General features: G+C 43.3%; 1 protein-coding gene across 2 annotated transcripts in view; it reads left to right on the top strand.

Annotated features, from left to right (window-relative positions):
* The window catches only part of OFD1 (OFD1 centriole and centriolar satellite protein), a 718,676-nt gene that overhangs the window by 553,223 nt on the left and 143,074 nt on the right, over positions 1 to 22,379 (top strand). For both annotated transcript variants that reach the window (XM_086934564.1, XM_086934563.1), the window contains exons 20-21: positions 12,470 to 12,624; positions 15,287 to 15,457. In XM_086934564.1, coding sequence (XP_086790690.1) covers positions 12,470 to 12,624; positions 15,287 to 15,457 — 326 coding nt within the window. The remainder of the gene's footprint in view (positions 1 to 12,469; positions 12,625 to 15,286; positions 15,458 to 22,379) is intronic.

Raw genomic sequence — 22,379 nt, 5'->3', positions numbered from 1 at the left:
TCTCTCTTCGGTCTAATGTGTACTAGATGGGAGTCCCTATGATAATCAGGAGGGGCTAGGAAAACTGGCGGCAGAAGGAATGCAATGTAACAAGTACCATCCCAATCTAGAGGTAAGCGTATATATGCTGTATGACCACAAATGAAATAGGAATGACGGGAAGCTTTAAATGTAGACTTGCCTTTATCACTAAAGTCAATCACAGTAGTACATCTACTATGACCCAAGTGTACTGAACCATTCTTTCTGACACATAATTCACCTTTGACTGGTAATACTGTCATTGCGGGCAAGACTGTTTCAGTTTCGGACTGGACATTCAGAATCATGAGGTTAAGTGTAAAATTACCTAATCCATATACTTCATTTTCTAGATCTGTCCCTGTCCTTTGGGGAAGACCCTCCTTGTCAGGGAAACATACTTTATGCAAAACTGTATTCAGATTTCCCCATACCCAATTGCCCTGATAAACTATGGAATCAGAATCTAAAGAATTCATTAAACTAAACCATGCACCACAGGAACCATTGTGTGTGAACGGGTACGGAAAGAGGGGCAGAACTCCCTTGTATTTCTGATAGGGAGGGAGTCGGCCACATATCCAACAATTGGTAGCATTGCTGGTCTGGTGGGAATGATGTAACATACTGATGAATGTATTGTTACGCAGCGCAAGTCGGTAGGATAACTCGTGCGGGGGCAATTCACTGAAAGTATGCTCGGCAGTGTCATTGGAAGAAGAATGTGCACGTGCGAAAATAGGGTAATACATGTGTAACAATATGCTTGTAGCAATAATCATAAGACTCAGAAAAAACATAATCAATAATGTCACAATGCAGTGACTGCGGAGAGATTTACAATATTCATGTTTCTTGATTTGTTTCTGTCTATCTCTCTCTCTATTGGGGTCTAACGGGTACATGTCAGGAACTTGTCTAACCGATTCACCTAGGGGAGGACTTAAACAATTAAACTGTCTGACTTGCTAGACCTCAATTTCATACGAAAGTTTTGAGAAGGAGTTTTCTCTACCAGGGGGAGTTTTGTGTCCGTCTCTGAAAGGGGGCAGGGCTGGGAGTCTAGTTTCGGAGGCAGTCCATAATGTTTTTTAACATGACTCGAGTGAAGCCAGCCCTTGCGGCCCTCCACCTTGATCGCGGTCCTTGTTGTCAATAACACGAGCTTCGGCGCTTGCCAACGGGGCTCCAGCGGACTCCTCCTGTCGAAGTTCCTGACGTAGACCAGGTCGCCAGGAACGACCTCGTGGGGCTTCACCTCGGTGTTGTCGGGAAAGGCTGCTGCTACCTGTGAACGACATGATTGTAGTGCAGACCTCAAGGAAGCAAGGTAATCTGTCAGCATAATACAGTCTACATCAGTGATTTTACGAGGCAAAGGCGTCCCCCACATATTCGGTGGCCTACCAAAGACCACCTCATACGGGGATAGCCCTGTTCTTGAGTGTGCTATCATTCTCATGTAAAAGAGTGCAACGGGTAAAGCTACTATCCAGTCAACGCCTTTCTCTCTACAGATCTTGGCGAGACGTGTTTTCAGGGTCTGATTATGTCGCTCGACGAGACCTGCTGCCTCGGGATGTCGGACACAGTGGAACTTCCATTGATAGCCTAGCAGGAGTGAAACCTGCTTCATAAGCTCGGACGAGAATGGCTGACCGTTATCTGAGTATACGATACGGGGCAAACCATACCTGGGGAAAAATTCACGTACCAGCTGCTTGGCAGTGGTCGGAGCAGTGTAATCTGGGACTGGATATGCTTCTGTCCAATGGGAAAGTGCACATACTACTACGAGGACATATTTGAATCCCCAACAACGTTCCATCTGGATATAATCCATCTGGAGGACTTCAAAAGGGTGATCGGGAGGATGAAATCCACCTTGCTCTACGGGAATGCCTTTTCCTGGGTTGAACTGACAACAGATCATGCAAATACGCACTTTCTGTTTTGCTGCTGCTCGTAGATGTTTATTGAACCAGAGATTTTGAATACTGTCTAACATGGCTTTTTCTCCTAAATGTGCAGGAATATGTGTACTGTGTTAATGATAACCTGAACCATTGAGTCAGGGAGAAACCATGTGGCTTTCCCCTTCGTCATCCATCCTTGTTCTGTCTGGATCCCTCCTGGTTCAGTCCATTTCTTTATTTCGTCTGGTGTAGCATGTGTCTGTATGTCAATTACATCTAGGGCGGGATCCCTAACTGTCATGCAATGTATCGGTGTCGGGACTACTGTCTTTGTCAGGTCAGTTGCGTGAGTCTGAGTCTGAGCTGTATGTTTAGCTGTTCGGTCTGCCAGGTCGTTACCCTGGGAAATGGTATCTGTGACTTTCGTATGTGCCTTGCACTTCATAATGGATATCGCTGTAGGCAGATGTATTGCGTCTAACAGAGCTTGAATGAGGGGACCGTGCTGGATTTTGGCTCCGTGAGAGGTCAAGAACCCTCTCTCTCACCAGAGTACACCGAAGTCGTGTACGACTCCAAAAGCATAACGTGAATCTGTGTATATGTTAACTCTCTTGTTCTTTGCTCGAATACAGGCTTGAGTCAGAGCGATGAGCTCTGCTGCTTGGGCTGACAGGGTGTCAATACAATTCGTTTCTATGACTTCAGTTTCTGTCGTGACTGCATATGCGGCTACTAACTCTCCTGTACTTGTTCTCATACATGAACCATCCACATAAAGCGTCAGGTCTGGATCTAGTAATGCAGTGTCTGTCAAGTCTTGTCTAGGTTTCGTCGTAATGGTAATGACTTCAACACAATCATGTGCAAAAGGGTATGTCTCGCTTAATGGCAGGAGTGTAGCAGGGTTCAATGTATTGCAACGTCTGATTTCTATGTGTGGCTGAAACAATGTCAATTCATAACCTGTCAGTCGTGCTATGGTCAAGTGTTGAGTCTGTGTTCGGTTTAAAAGAACTTCTACGGAATGTGGAACTTGTACTGTCAATTGGTGTCCTAACACTATGGAATCACTTTGTCTGATTGCTAGAGCTGTCGCTGCAACTGATTTCAAGCACGCAGGCAGAGCCTGGGCTACCGGATCTAATGTACTAGAAAAATAAGCACACGGTTTGTGTGAACCTGCTTGATCCTGGGTAAGTATTGACAATGCAGTACCTTCGCGTTCTGTGACAAAAAGTGTAAAAGGCTTACTGTAACATGGTGTCGCTAAAACTGGTGCTTGACATAGGGCTTTCTTTAGATCGTCAAAAGCATGTGTATGTTCCTGAGTCCAAGGGAGAACAGTCGATGTCGCTGCCTCCTGGGTTGTCAACTGTATAAGTGGTTGGGCCAGAAATGCATACCGAGGGATCCATTGTCTACAGTAAGAAGTGAGGCCTATAAAAGCCCGTACCTCCTTTTGTGTCTTGGGTTGTGACATGTTTACAATTAACTGGATACGGTCAGGTGTTAGCTGTCTCCCCCCTTTGGACAGCAAGTGCCCAAGGTATACCACTTGCTGAACACAGAATTGCAGCTTCGAAGGTGACACCTTGTGTCCCTTGTCAGCCAAGAAAAACAAAACAGTCAGTGATGCTTGTTCACATTCTTGTTCACTACGGGCGGTGATCAGTAGATCATCGACATACTGAAGTAAGGCCGTGTTGTCAGGCATGTGAATACTGTCAAGTTGTCTTTTCAGTGCTTGGCTATAGATGCTGGGGCTTTCTGTGAATCCTTGAGGTGCGCGTGCAAATTTGAAACTTCGGCCATTTAAACAGAATCCGAAAAGATATTGGCTTTCCGGATCAATTGGTACACTAAAGAAGGCGTTCTTCAGATCAATTACAGTAAAGAACGTTGCCTCTGAATCAATAGCTGTCAATAATGAAGAGATGTCTGGAACCACAGGATACTGTGGGACAATGCATTTGTTCAATTCTCGTAAATCGATCACTAATCGATAAACAGGAGGTGCATTTGGATCAGTGCGTTTAAGAATCGGAATGATAGGGGAATTACATAGATCCGAGTCGGTTTCTACAACCACTCCTTGTGCAATGAGCTCGTCAATGATTTTCAGTAAAGCCACTACAGCATCTGGCGGTAACTTGTATTGTCGGATTCGTGGTAGTACTGCTCCTGCCTTGAGTGTGACACGATATGGAGTGATGTGCATACAACCTACATCAGTGGGGCCTTGTGCCCATAAATGTGCAGGAACATTCTGTAATCTGGAATCATTATCTCTCAACACATAGTGACCCTTAAAGTCACGCAAGAACAATCTTACTCCTTCCGGAGAACAGCAAATTACAGCTCCTAGAGCTTTCAGTGTCTTGATGCCTAACAAGTTTTCTGGACATGATTTCGTGAGCAGTAAATCTGTAGTACGAGACAACGGACCAACTGAAAGAGGTACTGGTTTCGATACTTCATTTACAATAGGCTTTCCTGAAAATCCAAGGGAAACATTCTGTGAGCCTGAGAGGGGTGCCCCTGGAACCTCGTTGTGACTAATTGTTGTTCTGCTTGCCCCTGTGTCAATCAAAAACTTTCTATCTTTCCCTAATACTTGACTATGTACATAAGGACCCTCTTGATCTACAGGAACCTCAATAAGAGGCAAGCCAACCTCCCTCTCTAGGCTGTTTCATGTGTATCGCTGGTAATTGGGATAATCAGTTTGAGCATACTGGTACATCTGCTGTGTTGCATGTTGGGTTGCGGCAATCGGTTGTGGCTGTGGTACCGCTACGGTCTGTACTGTCTGTTGTGGGGCATGCATAGGCTGTACATTCTGTGGAACGTGTTGTTGGGCCTGGTCCTGTCTAGGAGGACGCGGTCTCTCTTTAGTTTTACCTGTAGATATATTGTGTTTCAAAACTGCGCAATCGTTTACATAGTGACCTGGCTGTTTACAATAGTTACATGTCCCTTTAACAGGAGCTGCTGAATTAATGGACTGTGTCATGCCCTATTTCTGACCGTCAGCTGGAACTGACTGAGCAACCAACATTTTCATTTTTGTGTCCTTCATACGTCTTTGTTCGTGATCATGTTCTTCTCTAATTCTGTTCTGCTGGTACTGTAACATTTGTAACATTTGGGAAGGCGTATTTGCTTGCCATGTGCTCTCGACTTTCAATACCCGATTCTTAACTTGGGGCAATGAATTCTCGACTAGTTTGGATACAAAAAGGTGTGGATATGACTCGCTACTTGCTTTCAGGCCACTATTAATAATAAAACATTTCTCAAATCGGGAATAAAAATCACTTGTGTCTTCATCGGGTTTCTGTTTGCAGGCTGAGATTGCATCCCAGTCCTCCTTTGTAGTTGCTAATAATCGTGGCAAGACCTGTACTAACAATCCTGGTAATGCTTTCGTTTTGTCCCCAAGACCTAAACCTGGGGTTCGACTATTTTCTTCGGTTTCCAATGCAGCCCAATCAATCTTTTGGTCTCCCACCTCCCATTCTTTTTCTTTGAGTTTCTCGTAAATACCGGCAGGCAATAGTACTTTCAATATTTTCATAATGTCGGGATAGGTATAATCACCCATGAGTAACATGTCTTTTATTTCACGGTGAAAACCTGCAGGATCTTTATCGTGACTGGGCACTATTTTCTTCATTTCCAATAATTCCATTTTAGTTATGGGCGTGTATACATACACACGTGTAAGGGTGTTATCATTATTCCTGACTGGATGTACTTCTCGCAAGGGATTCTGTCTGTCTATGTAGAACATTTTTCTTTCTGGTGTTGGAGCTAAGACAAACTGTGGGTTCTGGAAAGCACTATATCTGTGTCGGTGTTCTAAAATTACTTTAATTAAATCGGTACCCAGGCCTCTCCATTTATTCATGAGTAACTCTATTAGTACATCAGGTAAGGGACCTGGATCAGAATGTTGGCTCTTATACAATATAAGGAGGTGCTGTATCATGTACATACCAGCTAGTCGCTGTTCGTCTGGGGAAAGATTCAAAAAGGTTTGTGCTAATGCGTCATCATTATATTTATCAGAATTGTCGGCCCATTGTACTGCTGACCTAGCTAATTCTTGTTCATCCATGGAATTGAGTACATGGTACCCCATTCGTTCTTGAAGTATTTTATCGGTAGCCTGAAATAGATGTTCAGGAGTCTTCGGATTTGACATAGCAGCGTGAAAAAGTCTCTTGCTTTCTGGACGTATCGTTTTATTAAAAGATCTACCCTTTCCTACATATGCTATCGTACCTGTGTCTACTCTTAGCTCCTCCTCCTCTGAGGAGTCATTCTTGTTATTATCTGCTTCACTTTCGGCTTTCTCCCTTTCATGAAATTCTGTTATTTCTTTACTGATTTTTCTGTACATGGCCTCTATACATTTCTGTTTATCATGTTTTCCGTCTGCAATATTCTGACCCCATGTAGTTAGAACCTCCATCTCATCTTTAGCTACACCAGGCCGGTCTCGTTCTCTTATGAAACAGTTTATGAGGAATCTTAAAATCATACTTTGGATGTCTACTTTCTGATGTGCCATGGCCTCCTTAATACTTTCCGGACCCTCTCCAGTCAGAACAAAACGGTATATCCTGTCTAGATTATTTTCCATTCCTGGAAATAAAATTAAAAAGTTTGCAGCACGTCTTATACGTAATGAGGCTAATATCATGCAACTGTCCTTGCCTGGTACTGGATCATATCTACAGTCTGTAAGGTACTCTTTAAGCTTTTCAATTGGGACTGCTCTCGGGGTACGTTGCTTTGCTAGTTCTCTAATAGTTAATCGCTGTACTGGTGGCGGGGTATGGTAACCTCCTGAGGCGCCTCCTGAGGCGGAGGCTTGAGCATCACCTGTCTGTAGGGCCGTGTCAGGCCCAAAAGGATTATGCTGATTAATAGGGGGTGCAGGTAAGGGTGGAGAAAGCCGACCAGGAGGGGTAAGCTGTTGTGGACCTGGGGCCCGACGATCAGGGGGTGGTACAGGTGCAGGTGGGACATTAGTATATTCGGGAGCTACGTCGTCTAAATAGGAAGAAAGGAAAATATCTGCTGCGGTCTTGTGACATATTTTAGTCGGAACCAATGGAGGGGGCAGATCTTTTGGTACTTCCGGGGTCGCCTTGGGCAGGCCCTCGGCTAGGACTGGATACAATCCTGTCATAATGGCATTACTCCGTCTATCGTGTTGTTACATTCTAACTCGTTCCCCTTCTTCTAGTAGTTCTTTTTCTTTGGCTTTTTCAGAATCCTCTCTACTTTTCTCTGTTTTTCTGAGTGCTTTCTCTGTCCGTCTGTGTGATTCTTTACGCCATAGTTCAATGGCATCTTTCTGTGACTGTCTGGCTTTCTTTTTCCATAATGCTTCCTCTACTCTCATGATGCACTCGGCATCCCATGTCCCTGTAACGGGCCATCTCTGATTCTCTGCTAGATCCTTGGTGTAATCCACCCACAAATCGAGATACAATACAGCGTCTAAACCGTGCTTGTGGTACATAAAATATCCGGGAGTGTCCCTGGGTGGGATGGGAACAGCTTCCTCGAGTATCCCTTTTCTAGTTCCTATCTGTTTCAGTTTAGAGAACAGCGGCATTTTAAGCCGTGATACTTGTACTTGATACTTACTCAGACTTGGACACAACTGAATACAATAAACACAGTAATTGAAAATCAGACAATCACTCATACCACGACATTAAAACACATTTAACATTTCGGAACGGACGATAACTTGATAGCTAGGTTCTTGATATACTGCTAAACAGTACAGATACACTGCTAAACAGTGCAGATACACTGCTAAACAGTGCAGACCGGGTCTGTGTACCCAAACCCGTCTTGACCGGACACAAATTAATGCACCCGTCTAGATGCGTCCCCAGCAACGGTACTCACCGGGAAGCACGGAACGGAAGGCCTCAGAAACTCGACACTGGACTGGACCGGACTGGACTTGACTCGACTCGTGACGTAGGTACTTCAGAACCTCGGAACTTCGGAACTGGTGGGTCTCTGAACACCTCGGACCTTGCTCTCTCGGCTGGGCTCTGGTCGGGATCCTCCGCACTCCTCACCGCCTCGTCTGGGTGTCGATCGCAGTCTCAGTCACCTCCGTTGGCCTGAGGGAGATACAGGAAATCCTGCGGGTACGCGTAGTTGTCCGTCACGGCTGTGGCAGGGGACCAGGCCTGCAACGCACCGCCGGCGCGTAAGGTGGGGGAGGGGTCCCTATTCGGGCGCCAATTATGTGGTAAATCTTAATTACCTATGCGGAATTTCTATGCGGTAAAGTTCAATAAGGATAACTCAATAAAAATGAGAGGCAGAGTCCGTGGCATTTGAGTTCATAAGGGTTTTATTCCAATAAATGGAATTGGTTCGAACCAGGTATCATGTTCCATCACCACGAGGGTTCAGGAAGGGATAGACAATACTTTATTAACAGCATACAATATTTATAGTAAATGCATATATTGATGATTGATACAGAAGGCGTAACAGCTGAGAGAAGAGAGATAAGAACACATGTACGTAACAGTAGGCGTGCACGAGGGCGTACATGGAGGTGTGTGCTAGAAACGTCACATAAGATTGGCACAAGTGGGTGGATCCATAGAGGGATCCTGCAGTGTCAGCAGAAATATAGGGCAGAGATGCGCGCGCAGCAGCATGACGTGTAATTGACGTGGAACTGGAGGGTGAAGGGGGCTTGACATTTAGCACTATACCAGGAGACAGAAGTCTGGCGTGTCAGAACAACCTAGACCCAAATCATATCTATTATCTTGTGTTTGAGGAACTGTATTATCTAGAAGGAAAGGTCTCTCGGGCAGAGGCTATTCTATACTGACTGCTAGTGCGTGCATATGTAACTTCGTGTCTACGTGTAAAGCGAGGGGGCATGGGCCTACCATGGTAACAGGAGCAACGAATTACTTGCATGGAGACAGAAAGGCCGGGCCCTTTGCTCTGCAGCTGGGGAGATGTTTTCCTAAATCACGAGACAGGAATGTATTTTCAAGGAGCGGAACAGATAACTTGAAGGCAAAATACAGTCTTGGCAGGCAAGCAGGCCGAGCCGGGCACCACTAGCCGCGCAGGGAGTAGGTTAAGGGTCATGGATGCAGATCCAGGCTGCAGCTTTCAGAGACAGAAGGCAGAAAGGGCTCGATGGCAGGAATCAGGGCCTAACTCGCTAGAGCCAGGAAAACGTGAAAGTGTACCATGTAAAGACGGTGGCACGGCATACTTAGGAACTGAATATTCGACCCATTCATGGTGGATCTGAAAGAGGACATGTTAACGTTGGACGCAAATGTATTTGCGTCTTCATAACTGGCTGTGGAGGGAACATACATGTACTTGAAGCACGTACATGGAGCCGTTGGGGTCTACGTTAGGGGACACAATTGACCATAAAAATTCATATTACCTCAACCCATGGCACCCTCTATCTGGGAGTCCTCAAACGGTGTGGATGAAGCAGACAATAAGGCGACACAAGCATTCACCAGTGGTAAATAAGCACTGTTTAAATCCCTTGGAACAATGCTCCAGGAATTAAATAGGAAGACTGAAACGATCAAAATGTTGAGTAACGCTGTTAAAGTCAAACTACAGAAAGGGTCTTGTACAGTCAGAGGCCCTGGAATAAGCTCATGGGAAGATGCCAACCCGACTACGGCCAATGGCGAAGTACAAGATGGCAGTAGATTGCTCCATACAGTAAGTTGGTGACTTCCCTCAATATGGAGTGGGAAATATTTTGAGAATGGAGGTAAGATGGAATACATTGAACCGTCTGTGGAGAAATGGCCCTCCCAAAGGATGCTGAGTGTTGCTTCCTCAGTACCTGATGGGGATGGTGAAAATATAACTAAATACATAGAATGAGAGCAAGGATGAAGTGTGCGGACTGTGTTCAGATCATATCAGCTATTTATAAAAACTCAGAACATATGAATGAGGGTATGGGGCCTGCTATTTGTGAAATTACGTTCATGGACAGACAAGTTTGCATATGTCTTGTAGCTGGACAGCAGAAACAAGTATGATTTCAAGGGTAAGCAAATTATTTTTCCCTGACCTGATCACTGAGACACATGTGAGGAAGAACGCACTGTTGGTTTCAAGTGTTAAGTTTGCAGAATATTTTGTGAACGTGACCTGGTTAGATCCTGCTTGGTAATCATGCAAGCGTAGATATGTACTAACTTACCAGTTTGAGTAGGAGAAATAGACAACCTGCAAACCACACATCTCTTTCAAACTGAACTTGAGAAAATGTGTATTGGGCTCATAACAAACATGTTGGAAGCAGTTGGGTGTGTTGATGTATTGTTGTGAGTTCTGGTAACCTTTCACCCGATATATGCTCATATATGAAACCCACTTGTTAGAGTTAAGGCTTTATTTTAAGCCAAATTTGGTGCAGAGTGAATGCAAGAGTGTAATCGCAGAACTCGATTCAACTGTAACAAATGCAAAAGCTCAAGAGGTAAAATGATAAAACAGACCACATATTACACAGCACATTTTTAAAGATCCCTACATGCCTAACTTTGCCATCAAATATTTGCTGTTACGAGGGTTCAGTATTTCAATATAGTCATCACACATGCCTACCTTAACTTCATCTATTTCTAGTCCATTATCTGTCTGTCTCCAGAAGAAGGCTAATTTATGTCTCTTTGAGGAAAGGCCAGTCACACACAACTATATTCCTAGGAACATGAAGGGAAAATGACTGGCCAATAAGCTCATACCCTGTCTGATAGCCAATTAATACGAAAAGGACAATATGACTTCTAGTCGCAGATCTGTTACACTTGCTATTACTCAGTTATAGTTAGTAGATGAAGGCTGTGAAGAAATATTTTGTGTAAGGACTAGGATCAAAAAGGAGCCTTTCTGGGTGGCACTTCTCAACATTTTGGTCCCGGACAAAAAGTAAATAACTATATGCTCTTTTCACCTCATTGGCTATCATGCTTCTTGCATGATTAGTATTGTTAGTCATATCTTCTATATGGATGATGAATTGTTTTATGTGTTAAATGAATTTAGAACTATTTAACATATAGTTAAAATCTGATGTTTAAGAATTCCATGTCTCTATTGGTATTAATGTATCTCAAACCTGATCTTATGATCTGCTGTGCATAGCAGTGGCTGGGTAAGGGACCAGGAGAGGAGAACATAAGATTATATACAATCATAAAAAAAGGGGGAAATGTAGTGATGTTAAGCCCAAACCTGGAGTCGCTATTGGTTCCTTACTCATGGTAAAAAGAGATTTTGCAATCTTGAGTTGACTGAGCTTGGAAGATGATGCAAGACTGGATGTGTGGACAGCGCTTGTTGGTCACAGTGGTGATGTGACCTTATTTCTTCGGTTCTTTAATGACATAGACAGTTGCATTTAAACACTCCTCAGCTGGATCATTGCAAAAAATGTCATGTCTTTGAGGGCCAGGTGTGTCCACCATCGAGTTGGGACAGGACTAAAGCTTTTTCTGACATTCTGAGGCTTGCAACAGGGAGATAGATCTTTAGATTCATCAACAGTGTGCTCGGGTATCGTGCCCACATTGCATTTTTTTCAAATTGTGCCTTGAAAGAGAGGTTTTGTTGAGGATGAATCCAAGCAAGCTATGTTTAGTAGCAAACTGACACATTTATTTGTGTAGGGTTATGTTAGATAGTTTGTCTTGGTTCTGAAATTGTATTTTCTTCTTTGTAGACTATAGAAATTAGTTTTTGGCAGATTTTTAGTTGCATAAAGCCCATAGACTTACAATACTGAATGAAGAAAAAACACAACTTAATGCAGTAGATCCTTGGTGGTTATCATGAATAAGAAATAAGACATGAAAAGTTTGTGTATTTAGGACCCAATATGTGATGGGAGGCCATTGAATGGCTAACATAGTAATGGCTAGTGCAGACGCACATGTATACCAGCAGGCCAGATAACAGACTTTGGACCAATACATTTATTCCCCCCCCATGCTGTGCTTTTAGCATGCAATAGTATAATGCATACCTTTGATGAAAATACTTTGCAATGTGGATTCAGAATGAGGCATGTACTCACCAAAGAAAAATGGTGGTGCACTGGTGGACTTTGCTCCACAGAAGGGATAGGACCACATATTATTGCAGACCATACAGAAATCATCAGTACATGCTTAGCTACCCTTTTTGTACATGTGCTTTGCTCACTTTGTACCAGAAGCATACATAATGCGTGTTATTTAACAATAATTTAACAAATGTTTGAGAGTAGAACATTTATAATCGATTAGAAGGTTCACACCTTTTAACGTGTTGAGATGTGATATCATTGATCAGTTTCATTTGTGCAATGATTTCTGTGATGACCACAGAAGTATTAAAATTGGAATTGTAAAAATAAGTTTGCTTCGATATACTGATTCCACTTTGATATCAATATTTTCTAATTAATCATGCCTTTATATGTCCTAAAGCCATTGGGCAGATTCACACCAAACAGCAAGATCTTGAAGATGAGGATAAAAAGTGGGAGGAAGAAAGAAGGGAAAGAGAAGAAAGAAGACAGAGAGAAAGGCAAGAAGCTTTTGAAAGGGAACAAAAAGAACTTGAAGAGCTGGAGAGAGAAAAGGTAGAGTATTTTTGTTCCCTTTCAGATATTTCTAAAATTGCTTTAGGATTGCTATTTATACTTGTAATCATGTGGGTAGAACACTTCTTGCACATTAAGAAAACTGTATTTGGGTATCTATCAAAAACGTAATTTTTTTGTCCATCTTCTTCAAGGAGCTAGTTGATTATTGACTTATACTTCTAGCCTCAGATTCCTAACCTTAGAATAATCCCCAGGCGTCATACTGGATCTGGGAATGTTTTGTGGGCAGTACCCCGTACGCTGGTAGGTGGCATCGCTCGACTCTGTGGGGCATCATCGTCCGCACATAGTGACGTGTGCGGTGCCCATATAGGCCCCACCCCAGTGTGCTGGTGTCTGTTTCTTTTTACGCCTGGGGATTTTTCTAAGGTAAGGAATCTGCGGCCAGATAGAGTCTCTGCCAGATAAGGCGTGACAGAAAGTAAGTAACTTGTTCATTACTGTTCTTCATTTGAGTGCCACCATTGTAAACTTCAACTTGAGCTCTGTCCTCAGTATGGGCCTAATTCTTAAACTGCTTTTTGTACTATGTTTTGTAGTACTAGAAAAGGTAAATTTTGCCTATACGCATGAGTGCGGAGTTCTTCTCCCTGGCTGCGGATTCACCACTCATGCAAGTATAGATTTTAGTAGTAAATGTGGGAGGGACACAGGGGAGTGGGTGGGAAAAAGGGTCAGACTCAGTACTATAGGTGATGGGATTAGAGGGGTTTAGCGAGTGTCAGGGAGGGGTTAGGGAGATATATCACTCACGTAGACATGAGTACTCCTACTGTGGGGGTGGAGACATGTAACTTACATTTTTGTAGTAAGTTTACACTCTGAGTTTGTGAATACTGAAATTATAAACTTACTACAAAGTCTAAACGTACTCAAAAGTGTAACTTACCTTTATGAATAAGGCCCTGTTCAGAAATTCAGAACTCTGGGGTTCTTGCATCTTGCAGCACCTGTTATTTATTCTATGTTGTATGTTTTTTATTCTGAAGGTTCATATTGTTCCATTACCTCAAAACTAATTTAATTTTTTATGTTGAGGTTTCTTTGCAGAACTTGAATCTACTCTTAAGTCTTGCTGTCTCTTGTAACCATTAGTGGCTGGTATTTTCGGTCCCACAGAGTTACAAAAACAACAAAAATAAACATAATAAAATCAATTTACCAAATTCAGGAACTTACTCCACCTCTTCTCCCTTTTAAATCTGAAAGAGGGAGCAGTTTCTGTGAAGAAGGTAATTTAGCCTCTATTTTCAGTGAGAATAACTAACGCTAATTCAACACTATGCAACTGAGTTTTGAAAATGGCATGAGCTCCTACTTGGTGGAGCCAGCTGTGCCTCCGAGGAGTTTAAAGCATGTAGGTGCATTTTACCCCTATTTAAAGGTAATAGGGAAAATCCTTATTGACCCGAGTTACTATCCCCAAAATATATTGCAATCCTAATTTCATTCATTGTAACTAAGAAATAATGAAGAAAAAACACAAGTTTGAATCCTTAAAAAAATGTAATCTACATTTATTTTTGACATTTGTAAAATGTATTTACCATTTTTTAATTGCTGAAATGTAGATTTTGGGTTGTTAGCATAAAATGGCACCCTTCTAAATTTTTTGTTTTGGTGCAAAAAACAAACCTGGTGTTTTTAAAGCTATTTAATGTATTGGTTGTCCTGCATTTAAGCGAAAATTCCCATATAAGATAGTAAGGGCTGTTTACTTATTTTGGTCGTAAAATGTAACTTTCGTATTTTAAAAAATTGCTGTTTTTCTTGTGACTTTTTAAAGAGTTTTTATAAATTGTATAAAATAAGTCCAAATGAATTCCTTAACTGTTTTCAACTATTGAGCCCTGGAAAAAAAATTTGCAGGAGAAATATCCAACAAATGATTCTGTATGGGGAAAAGCATTCAATTGAAGTATTCAACTGAATGGTCAAATGTTCATAATTTAGCAATTTTCATGAAGTTCGAAATTAGGAATTTAGCAGTGGAATTTGCATTCTGCACCTCTCTCATTAAAACTCATATTCCCTATTAATATCGTCAAACGTCAGTCTGGTCATCACATATTTTCTGATGCGAAGATAGGTGCTTCTCTCTTTTCATCAGATTTTTGTCAAATGAGAAGAACAAGAGGTGGTCACTAATGTCTCCTTTGCTTATCCTGTGGACACTAGCAAATCCAATACACAAATTTACTCCTGTCGAGTGAAATGTTGCGCATTCCAAGTGTGGCCTCCTTTTCTACAGAAAATAGAACCAGTTTTGTGTAGATGTAGTCTGTTGACCAAGTTGTAAATTATGTAACAGAATGTGTGTTCGATTTATGCTTCCAAACTTAATCAAATAATGCAAATTATGTTTCTTACCAGCCAGTGGAGGCATTTCAATCTGCAGTATGCACCATGTGTGCAAATTCATGTATTTATTTAGTAAGTCAATATTTCTAACCATTTTTTACCTCGAGAGCATATATTCTCAAATTATGGGGTCTGCAAAATCACATTATCTGATCCCAAATATATTAACATTTTGATGCACCTTAAACGCACGCTAAGATAATCTTAAAATGTTTGTTAACCATAACTTCATGGCAGTCAACTTTCTGCTTTTAAGTACATCCTATTATTTCCTTAGAACCTAAGAGAAGAGTCTCCTAAACATGAAGAGAAAAAAGAAGACCTTGAATCTGAAAAGACGATCAGTGAAGTTCTTAAACGTGAAGATCTTTCTGCCAATCCCATTGCAAACCCATTGGAAAAATATATGCAAATAATTTTGCTAAATAAGGAGCAGGAATTGGATAAGGTGAGAAGTGATACATTATGAAATATCAATGGTAATATATATAGCACCTGGTGGCAATTTAGCCATCATGATATAAAACACATTATGCTTTTTACAGCACAATAAAGCATTTACATTAATTCTCTTAAAGCATATCCACATCCATTGGCTGTCTCCCTTACTAACTAATTGCAGGCGGAGATGATACTATTGGAGTAACGCATAAGTCAGTGAGTGACGTTGGGCAGAGCCACAACTCCGAACCTGGAAGTGGGCAGAGCCACTGGTGCTTAAGGGCAGTGGCCTCCAAAGAAAATCTTTGGTTCCGGGCACTATTTTTTAGAATTGTTAATTTTGTTAGTGTTATTTCTAATATTTACAAACTAAGCAGAGCTTTAGATATGTTGCAGTAAACTAGTCGAACTCAATAAATTGATCCTCCTTTCCAACCGATGCATAAATTGGACCATAAAAACATATGTTAGAATTTATCTGGTGGACACATGTAGGCATATATGCCTATAGCCTTAAGTTAGCCATGCATTTAGGGTTTGCAGCTTATATAACTGTAGATCACATACTTTGCATACATCTGCCATCTAGTGTTGGGCTTTGATCATTGCGATTTCGTTTTCTTTGGAGAAGAGGTTTCTGTTTCAAGGGGAATTGAGATGCCTTCCCCTGAAGCCCTCAATATATCAGGACCCAGACTCCACTTTACATTGTGGTTTTCCCACCAGCAGCTTTGGATTCAGACATGTCCAGGACATCGTTGAAGAACATACCAAAGTGCAAGCCTTCATGGAACCAGTGGTTGATGGACGAAAAGTTTACAGCAAGAACATGTTAAAGTCTTAGACTACTTTAATGGTGAATCAATTAAGGTTATATAAGAAGGATTAATTTGTGTGGCGGGCATGGAGAATACCCTGCTTGTATTTTGCCCATCCTGTAATCACAAGTTCCCATTGTCGTACTATGAAATGGGTCTGTAACCTCAGTTTACTGAGGAACCTCCACAAAAATGCATGTTCGGCCTGTAATTCCTTTTCATCCAAAAAGACGATTCAGCACAGACTCAACACTAGTTGGGTGCATTACACTGAAATGCAGTGACAAGATTCTACCAAGTCCCCTTCCACAGTGATGGCACGAATGGTTGAAGGATTTATTTCGGACAACAAAATGGATCATCCTCTGGTAGCCTGAAAGTCATAGAGGAGCTGAATGCCACATCTCCTCACAGAACTGTTACACTGGAGATGATTCTTCAGGGCTTCTCACGAACCCCGCACCTAAGATAAAGACCACAACTCTGGATTCCAGTTCAGACACAGCAGTGTGGGAATATCAGTGCTCGAAGGTGGAGCCAGCACTGAATGATACTGAGGATAGCCCTCTGGGAATCAACATCAGAGTCCCCACTGAAAACCCAGAAACAGTACTGAGAGCACCATGCCTTCCTTGAGGAGCCATCCTTGAAAAAGCATTGACCATCAACCAGCCGCAGACGGTAACACTGATCGGCACAAATACAGTCTTTGGCAACAGAAACACCTTGAGTCTAGCTTCAAGGCCCACAACGCCAAGAGAAAGTTGATAAACCATTGACACCAAAAACTCCTTTGAGGCAGTGTGCTTCTTCAACACCTATCACACCTACAAACACACTTTGCAGACGCTGAGCCACCAGCCACCAGTCAGTGCACAATATAGATAGAGCCACAAACTGAATCACAACCAAGTATCACTGTTTACACCAAAGGTTCAACATCACATTGCTTTGCCATTCAATGGGGATCATGTATTTGGTCATCAAGTGGACGACATCCTTGAACAAATAAATTGATACACTTAAGGCTATGAGCATTATGCCAAACACATCCGAGAAAGGATTTTGCTGTCCACAAGCACAGGAGCTAAAACAGCCTTGGGTTCTATTAGACAGCAGTACCAATCACCACAAAAGTCCTATCAAGAGAGTCAACAGCAGACCAAGCACAGTACCAAAGAGGGGGATTTCCTGGCAATAATAAGGGACGTTGCTGAGGTGTCCAGGGCATGGATGTCACTGCAGCTAAGCAATGACCAGCAGGTCATCCAACACCTGTCCAATGAAGAGTGGGGTTTTATTTACCTCAATGGCAAAGTATAACCTCAGATCATTGGGTGCTCTCCATCATCACGCAAAGGTATTGCCAGTTTCATGCAAATCCACCCAATAACCCACTACAACAATAGAGTGGGACTCTCAAACCTCGCCAACTGCTGCTCAAGGATATCCAAGTACAGCTTCAAAAAGGAGAAATTTTGATAGTGTCAGACAAACAGTGAATAAAAGGATTTTGCTTGAAATACTTCATCATTGCAAGTAAAGATGGGACTGTGTGCTCAGTTATAAACAAAAGGGCCTTGAATTCATGTATCTCTTCCAACCACTTCACAACGACAACCTTGTGGAACATCATACCTGATCTATAGGAAGGGGACATCATACCTCTTCTATAGGAAGACTTGGCAACTTTCAACCTTAAGTGTGTGTATTTCAATATCCCAATCTATCCTGCTCACCGCCAGTGGTGTGTGGAATATATTTCCAATAAAGTTCTACTATTTGGAGTCCCAGCTGCTCCGCGAGTAGTCACAAAATATCTGGTGTTTGTTGAAGCACATCTGAGGCACAACCTTATTCATTGTTTCCCTGTACTTGGACAACTGGCTGGTAAAGTGAAGGAGTTGAGGGCAATTCTTTGCTAATATACAGCAAACAATTGCCCTACCTCACCAATTAGGATTTGCCCCAATGTGAAAAAGTCCAACTTTGTCCCCAAGTAATGCAAACCTACATTGGGACAACACTCAATACAATGACTGGAAAGCCTGTCTCATCCTGGAGAAAATAAATTCCTTTCTGGCTACTTCTATTTATCGACACTGGTTCCCATAACACCCTCATCAAAGACTCCACGATATTGGCATAAGAGGATCCGCTCTGAAATGGATCTGTTCTTTCCTAAAGGGAAAAACCCAAAGGGTCTCTCAAACGGATATGTTCCTTCCTCATGGGAAGAACCCAAAGGGTCAGGCTGCCACCCTTCACATTGGAGACTAAGAAATTGATATGCTGAGTCCCACAGAGATTGTCTCACAGCCCCACCCATTTCAACAGATGCATGACACAGTTTAGCCGACATCACCGTCACCTCCTATTCCGATGATACCCAACTCATCCTCTCCCAGATGGACAAAACAGCCACCGCCATAATGTGACTATGACAGCAAACTAGATGCGTACCAGCTGCCTGCAACTCAACTCCGACAAGACGAAAGAACTGGTCTTCAGGAACAAGTCCTTCCCATAGGACTCCACCTGGTGGCCGTCCGAGCGGCACTCACTTCGACACACCACGCAAGAAATTCAGGGATCTTACTAGACGACAAGCTAAACATGACTGCTCAAGTCCTCATAGTGTACACCTCCTGCTTCCACATCCTACGCATTCGAAGAAAAATCTTCAAATGGTCGCCTCAGAACACCAGGCGGACGGTCACGCAAGCACTCATCACCAGCAAGCTGGACTACTACACCACTTTCTATGCCGGAATCACCAAGCAAGTCCTATACCGACTCCAGTACTTCGGGAATACCACTACAAGACTCAAACTCACCTGCTGTGCTGCACCCACATCACACTGCACCTCAGGAAGCTTCACTGGCTCCCCGTTCACATGCACAGCCAATTCAAACTTCTCATGCATACATACAAAGCCTGCACAACTCAGAACCAGAATACCAGAACAGCTGCATACACTTTCGCCAACTCACCGGACACCTACGCTCTGCCTCACTCTCACTCACACACATTCCCTGCATCTGTAAAAGCAAACCTGGAGGTCACTCATTCTCCTACATTGCACCCAAGACATGTAACAACCTTCCTCAACACATCAGTGCCTCCTCCTCACTTATTGAGTTCCATAGGAAGCTGAAGATCGGGCTTTTCATACAAGCATCTTGGGGACCACAAACCTACACATCTGCCCAAACGCTTGGATACACTTTGGGGTGATTAGTGCGATATGCAATCCATATAACATAACATAATATCAGACGTTGCAACCTCTGGCAATGAGGATGATTATGAAACACTAGGGATGACTGCGCCATGCGTTGTGTTAGGACCGCATGCCAGTTTGTACATGCATCCACTCCAAGACTGTTTGACCAAAAAGTGATTAAAAGTGACTGGGATTTGAAAGGATCTAGTGTTTGGTGCAGCCCAGTTTTCTTATAGACAATATGATAGTAATGTACTGCATACAAAAAGGAGGAATACATTCAACCACCTATCCGAGTCAGAGCAAGAAATCTAGCATTGGACCAAATGGCATTTAATTCACCTACTGGAACACATGCCAGAGGTTGATAAGAATGTAAAATGTCAGAAATCTCCAATCAGGATACATAATTCCTCCACTGAGGTCAAGTCGAACATTCTGACAGAGGTTCTTCACTCACCGTCATCGGTGATAGAACCTTTGCGTCCGTTCAATGAGGCTTTGACAGAAACCATTCTGTAAGTATGGCAAAAGTCTGTCTGCCCCAGCTGTATCCAGAACGGTAGCTAGGTGATGCAAAGTTTCACCTGGGGATCCTGCTTTTTTATCAACGCACCCTTCACCCGAGAGCTTGGTGGTTCAGGCTTTATGTTTGTTGAAGCAATCTTCAGGATAATTTCCATCTATTCCGTGGGATAGGGACTAAAAAAAACTGGGGCAGTCAGTAAAAAAAGTGTTTTCATCAGTCAGTATGGCTTTAAAGTCGACTAATGCTACATGCCTGCTAGGACGCTACATCCATGTGTTGATGGACTCGGCTAAGGAAGTGATTTCTAAACAGAGGATGTCCATGGCCACTTTGCAGAGGTGCTGACGGACTCTCAAGCTGCGGGCCATCAGGTTATTAAGTCTGGGCTTGACATGGCAGACTCCGTTGCTAGGGTGATGGGTTCCTCAGTGGCAACTAGAAGGCCTGCCTGACTGAGAGGATTAGGTTTCTCTCCAGATGTTCAGGCCACACTTTTGGATGTTCCTTTTGATGGCTATAGACCTTTCGGAACCAAGGTGGACTCGGCACTACAGCATTTTAAAGATAGTAGAGCTACCTCTAGATCTCTAGGTTTGCAATCGCTGCCTAGGGGTTTTGGATACCGAAGATTTCGGGGCTTTGGAAAGGCTGCTCCATTTCGAGCCCTCAACAGCAACAACAGAACCCACTGTATAGAACATACAGAGGGAAGGGTAGAGGTCGTCTGTGGTGATCTGCTTGCCAACAAGTCTCCTCCTCCTCTTCTCCTGTTCCCCCAACTGGCTCTGCAGGGAAGCAGCTCTAGAGCCCCCATCTTAGGGCATGTTGGTTCCATGGGAGGTTTGGTGTCCCATTGTCTACTAAATTTGAAATCTGTTACATTAGATCTTTGGGTTTTGAATCTTGTAGAAAATGGGTACGCCCTTCCATTCTGGGAGTTTACCCCTCCTCTCCGTTCCCATGGCTGGTGTTTGGAGGATTATCTGTTGCTCCTGCAACAAGAGGTTCTGTCCTTGCTACAGGAAGGTGTGATAGAGGTTGTTCCGGACCAGGAAAGGAGTCAGGGAAACTAGTCCCTGTATTTCCTGATCCCAAAGAGGACGGACGATTGAGACCAATCCTAGACCTCAGGATCTTGAATTTTTACCTCAAACAGGAGAAATTCAAGCAGGAAGACTGGATGGTGTTGATCGATTTACAGGATTCACACTTTCACAATCCCATCCTGGAGTCGTATCAGAAGTATCTCCGTTTTACAGTGGGGTCTCAACCCTACCAGTTTGCGGCCCTCCCGTTCGGTCTTACATCCGCACCACGGGTCTTCACAAAGGTGATGGTGGTGGTAGCAGCACATCTCAGAAGGTCAGTGATTCCTCTATCAGGACCACTGGCTGCTCAAGGCAAAGTCGCCAGAGATGGTGCTTTGTCATCTGCAAGTAACAACACGGCTATTGTTAGATTTGGGTTTGTCCGATAAATGTACCCAAATCTCACCTGGTGCCCTCTCAGCGCAACCTGTTCATAGGGGCAATACTGGACACTACTGTGAGTCATGTGTGCTTTCCCTCCTCCTCAGAGGATTCTAGACATCCAAGCTATGATTCCAATGTTTCAAGATGGAGCAGCTGTTCCAGTCCTGAAGGTTCTGCGCCTGCTCGGTCTGTTCGCTTCCTGCATACAGTTGGTCAACCATGCACGCCGGCACATGAGGGCACTCCAGTGGTGCTTCCTCAGGCAGTGGTTTCAACACAACGGGGATCCCAGGTAGGTGGTCAGAATCTCCGGAGAAACTGCAGCGGAGCTGTTATGGTGGAGTGTTCCAGGCATCCTGTCTTTAGGGAAGCCGTTTCAACCTCCTCCTCCAGTGGCCACAATGATAATGGCTGTGTCCACTCTGGGGTAGGGAGTTCATCTCAGGGATCTAGAGATCAAAGGCATTTGGTCTGCAGAGGAAAGATTGTTTCACAACAATCTAGAATAGTGGGCAATGCTTTTGGCTCTCAAGGTCTTTCTTTCCTCCCTTCGCAGTCAGTCATTTCAGGTCCTGACGTACAACACTACCACAATGTGGTACATAAACAAATAGGGAGCAGTAGGGTCATATCTTCTCTGCAGAGAGGCTCTGCTACTCTGGTCCTGGGCTCAAGACGATCAGATTTGGGAAATAACAAATCATCTGGCCTGGGTGCTGAATGTGCGTTCCGACAGTCTCAGTCGGCAATGCTCTGCGGATCACAAGTGGCATCTTCATCTGGAGGTGGTCCATCAGATTTTGAGGATGTGGTGTCCGCTCATTAGAATGCACACTACCTGTCATTCTGCAGTCTCCAGTATCCGATGCAGGGATTGTTGGGG

Source organism: Lissotriton vulgaris, chromosome 8, assembly GCF_964263255.1.
Source record: "Lissotriton vulgaris chromosome 8, aLisVul1.2, whole genome shotgun sequence".
NCBI classification, from domain to species: Eukaryota; Metazoa; Chordata; class Amphibia; order Caudata; family Salamandridae; genus Lissotriton; species Lissotriton vulgaris.
This window is presented reverse-complemented; position numbering and strand designations above follow the sequence as displayed.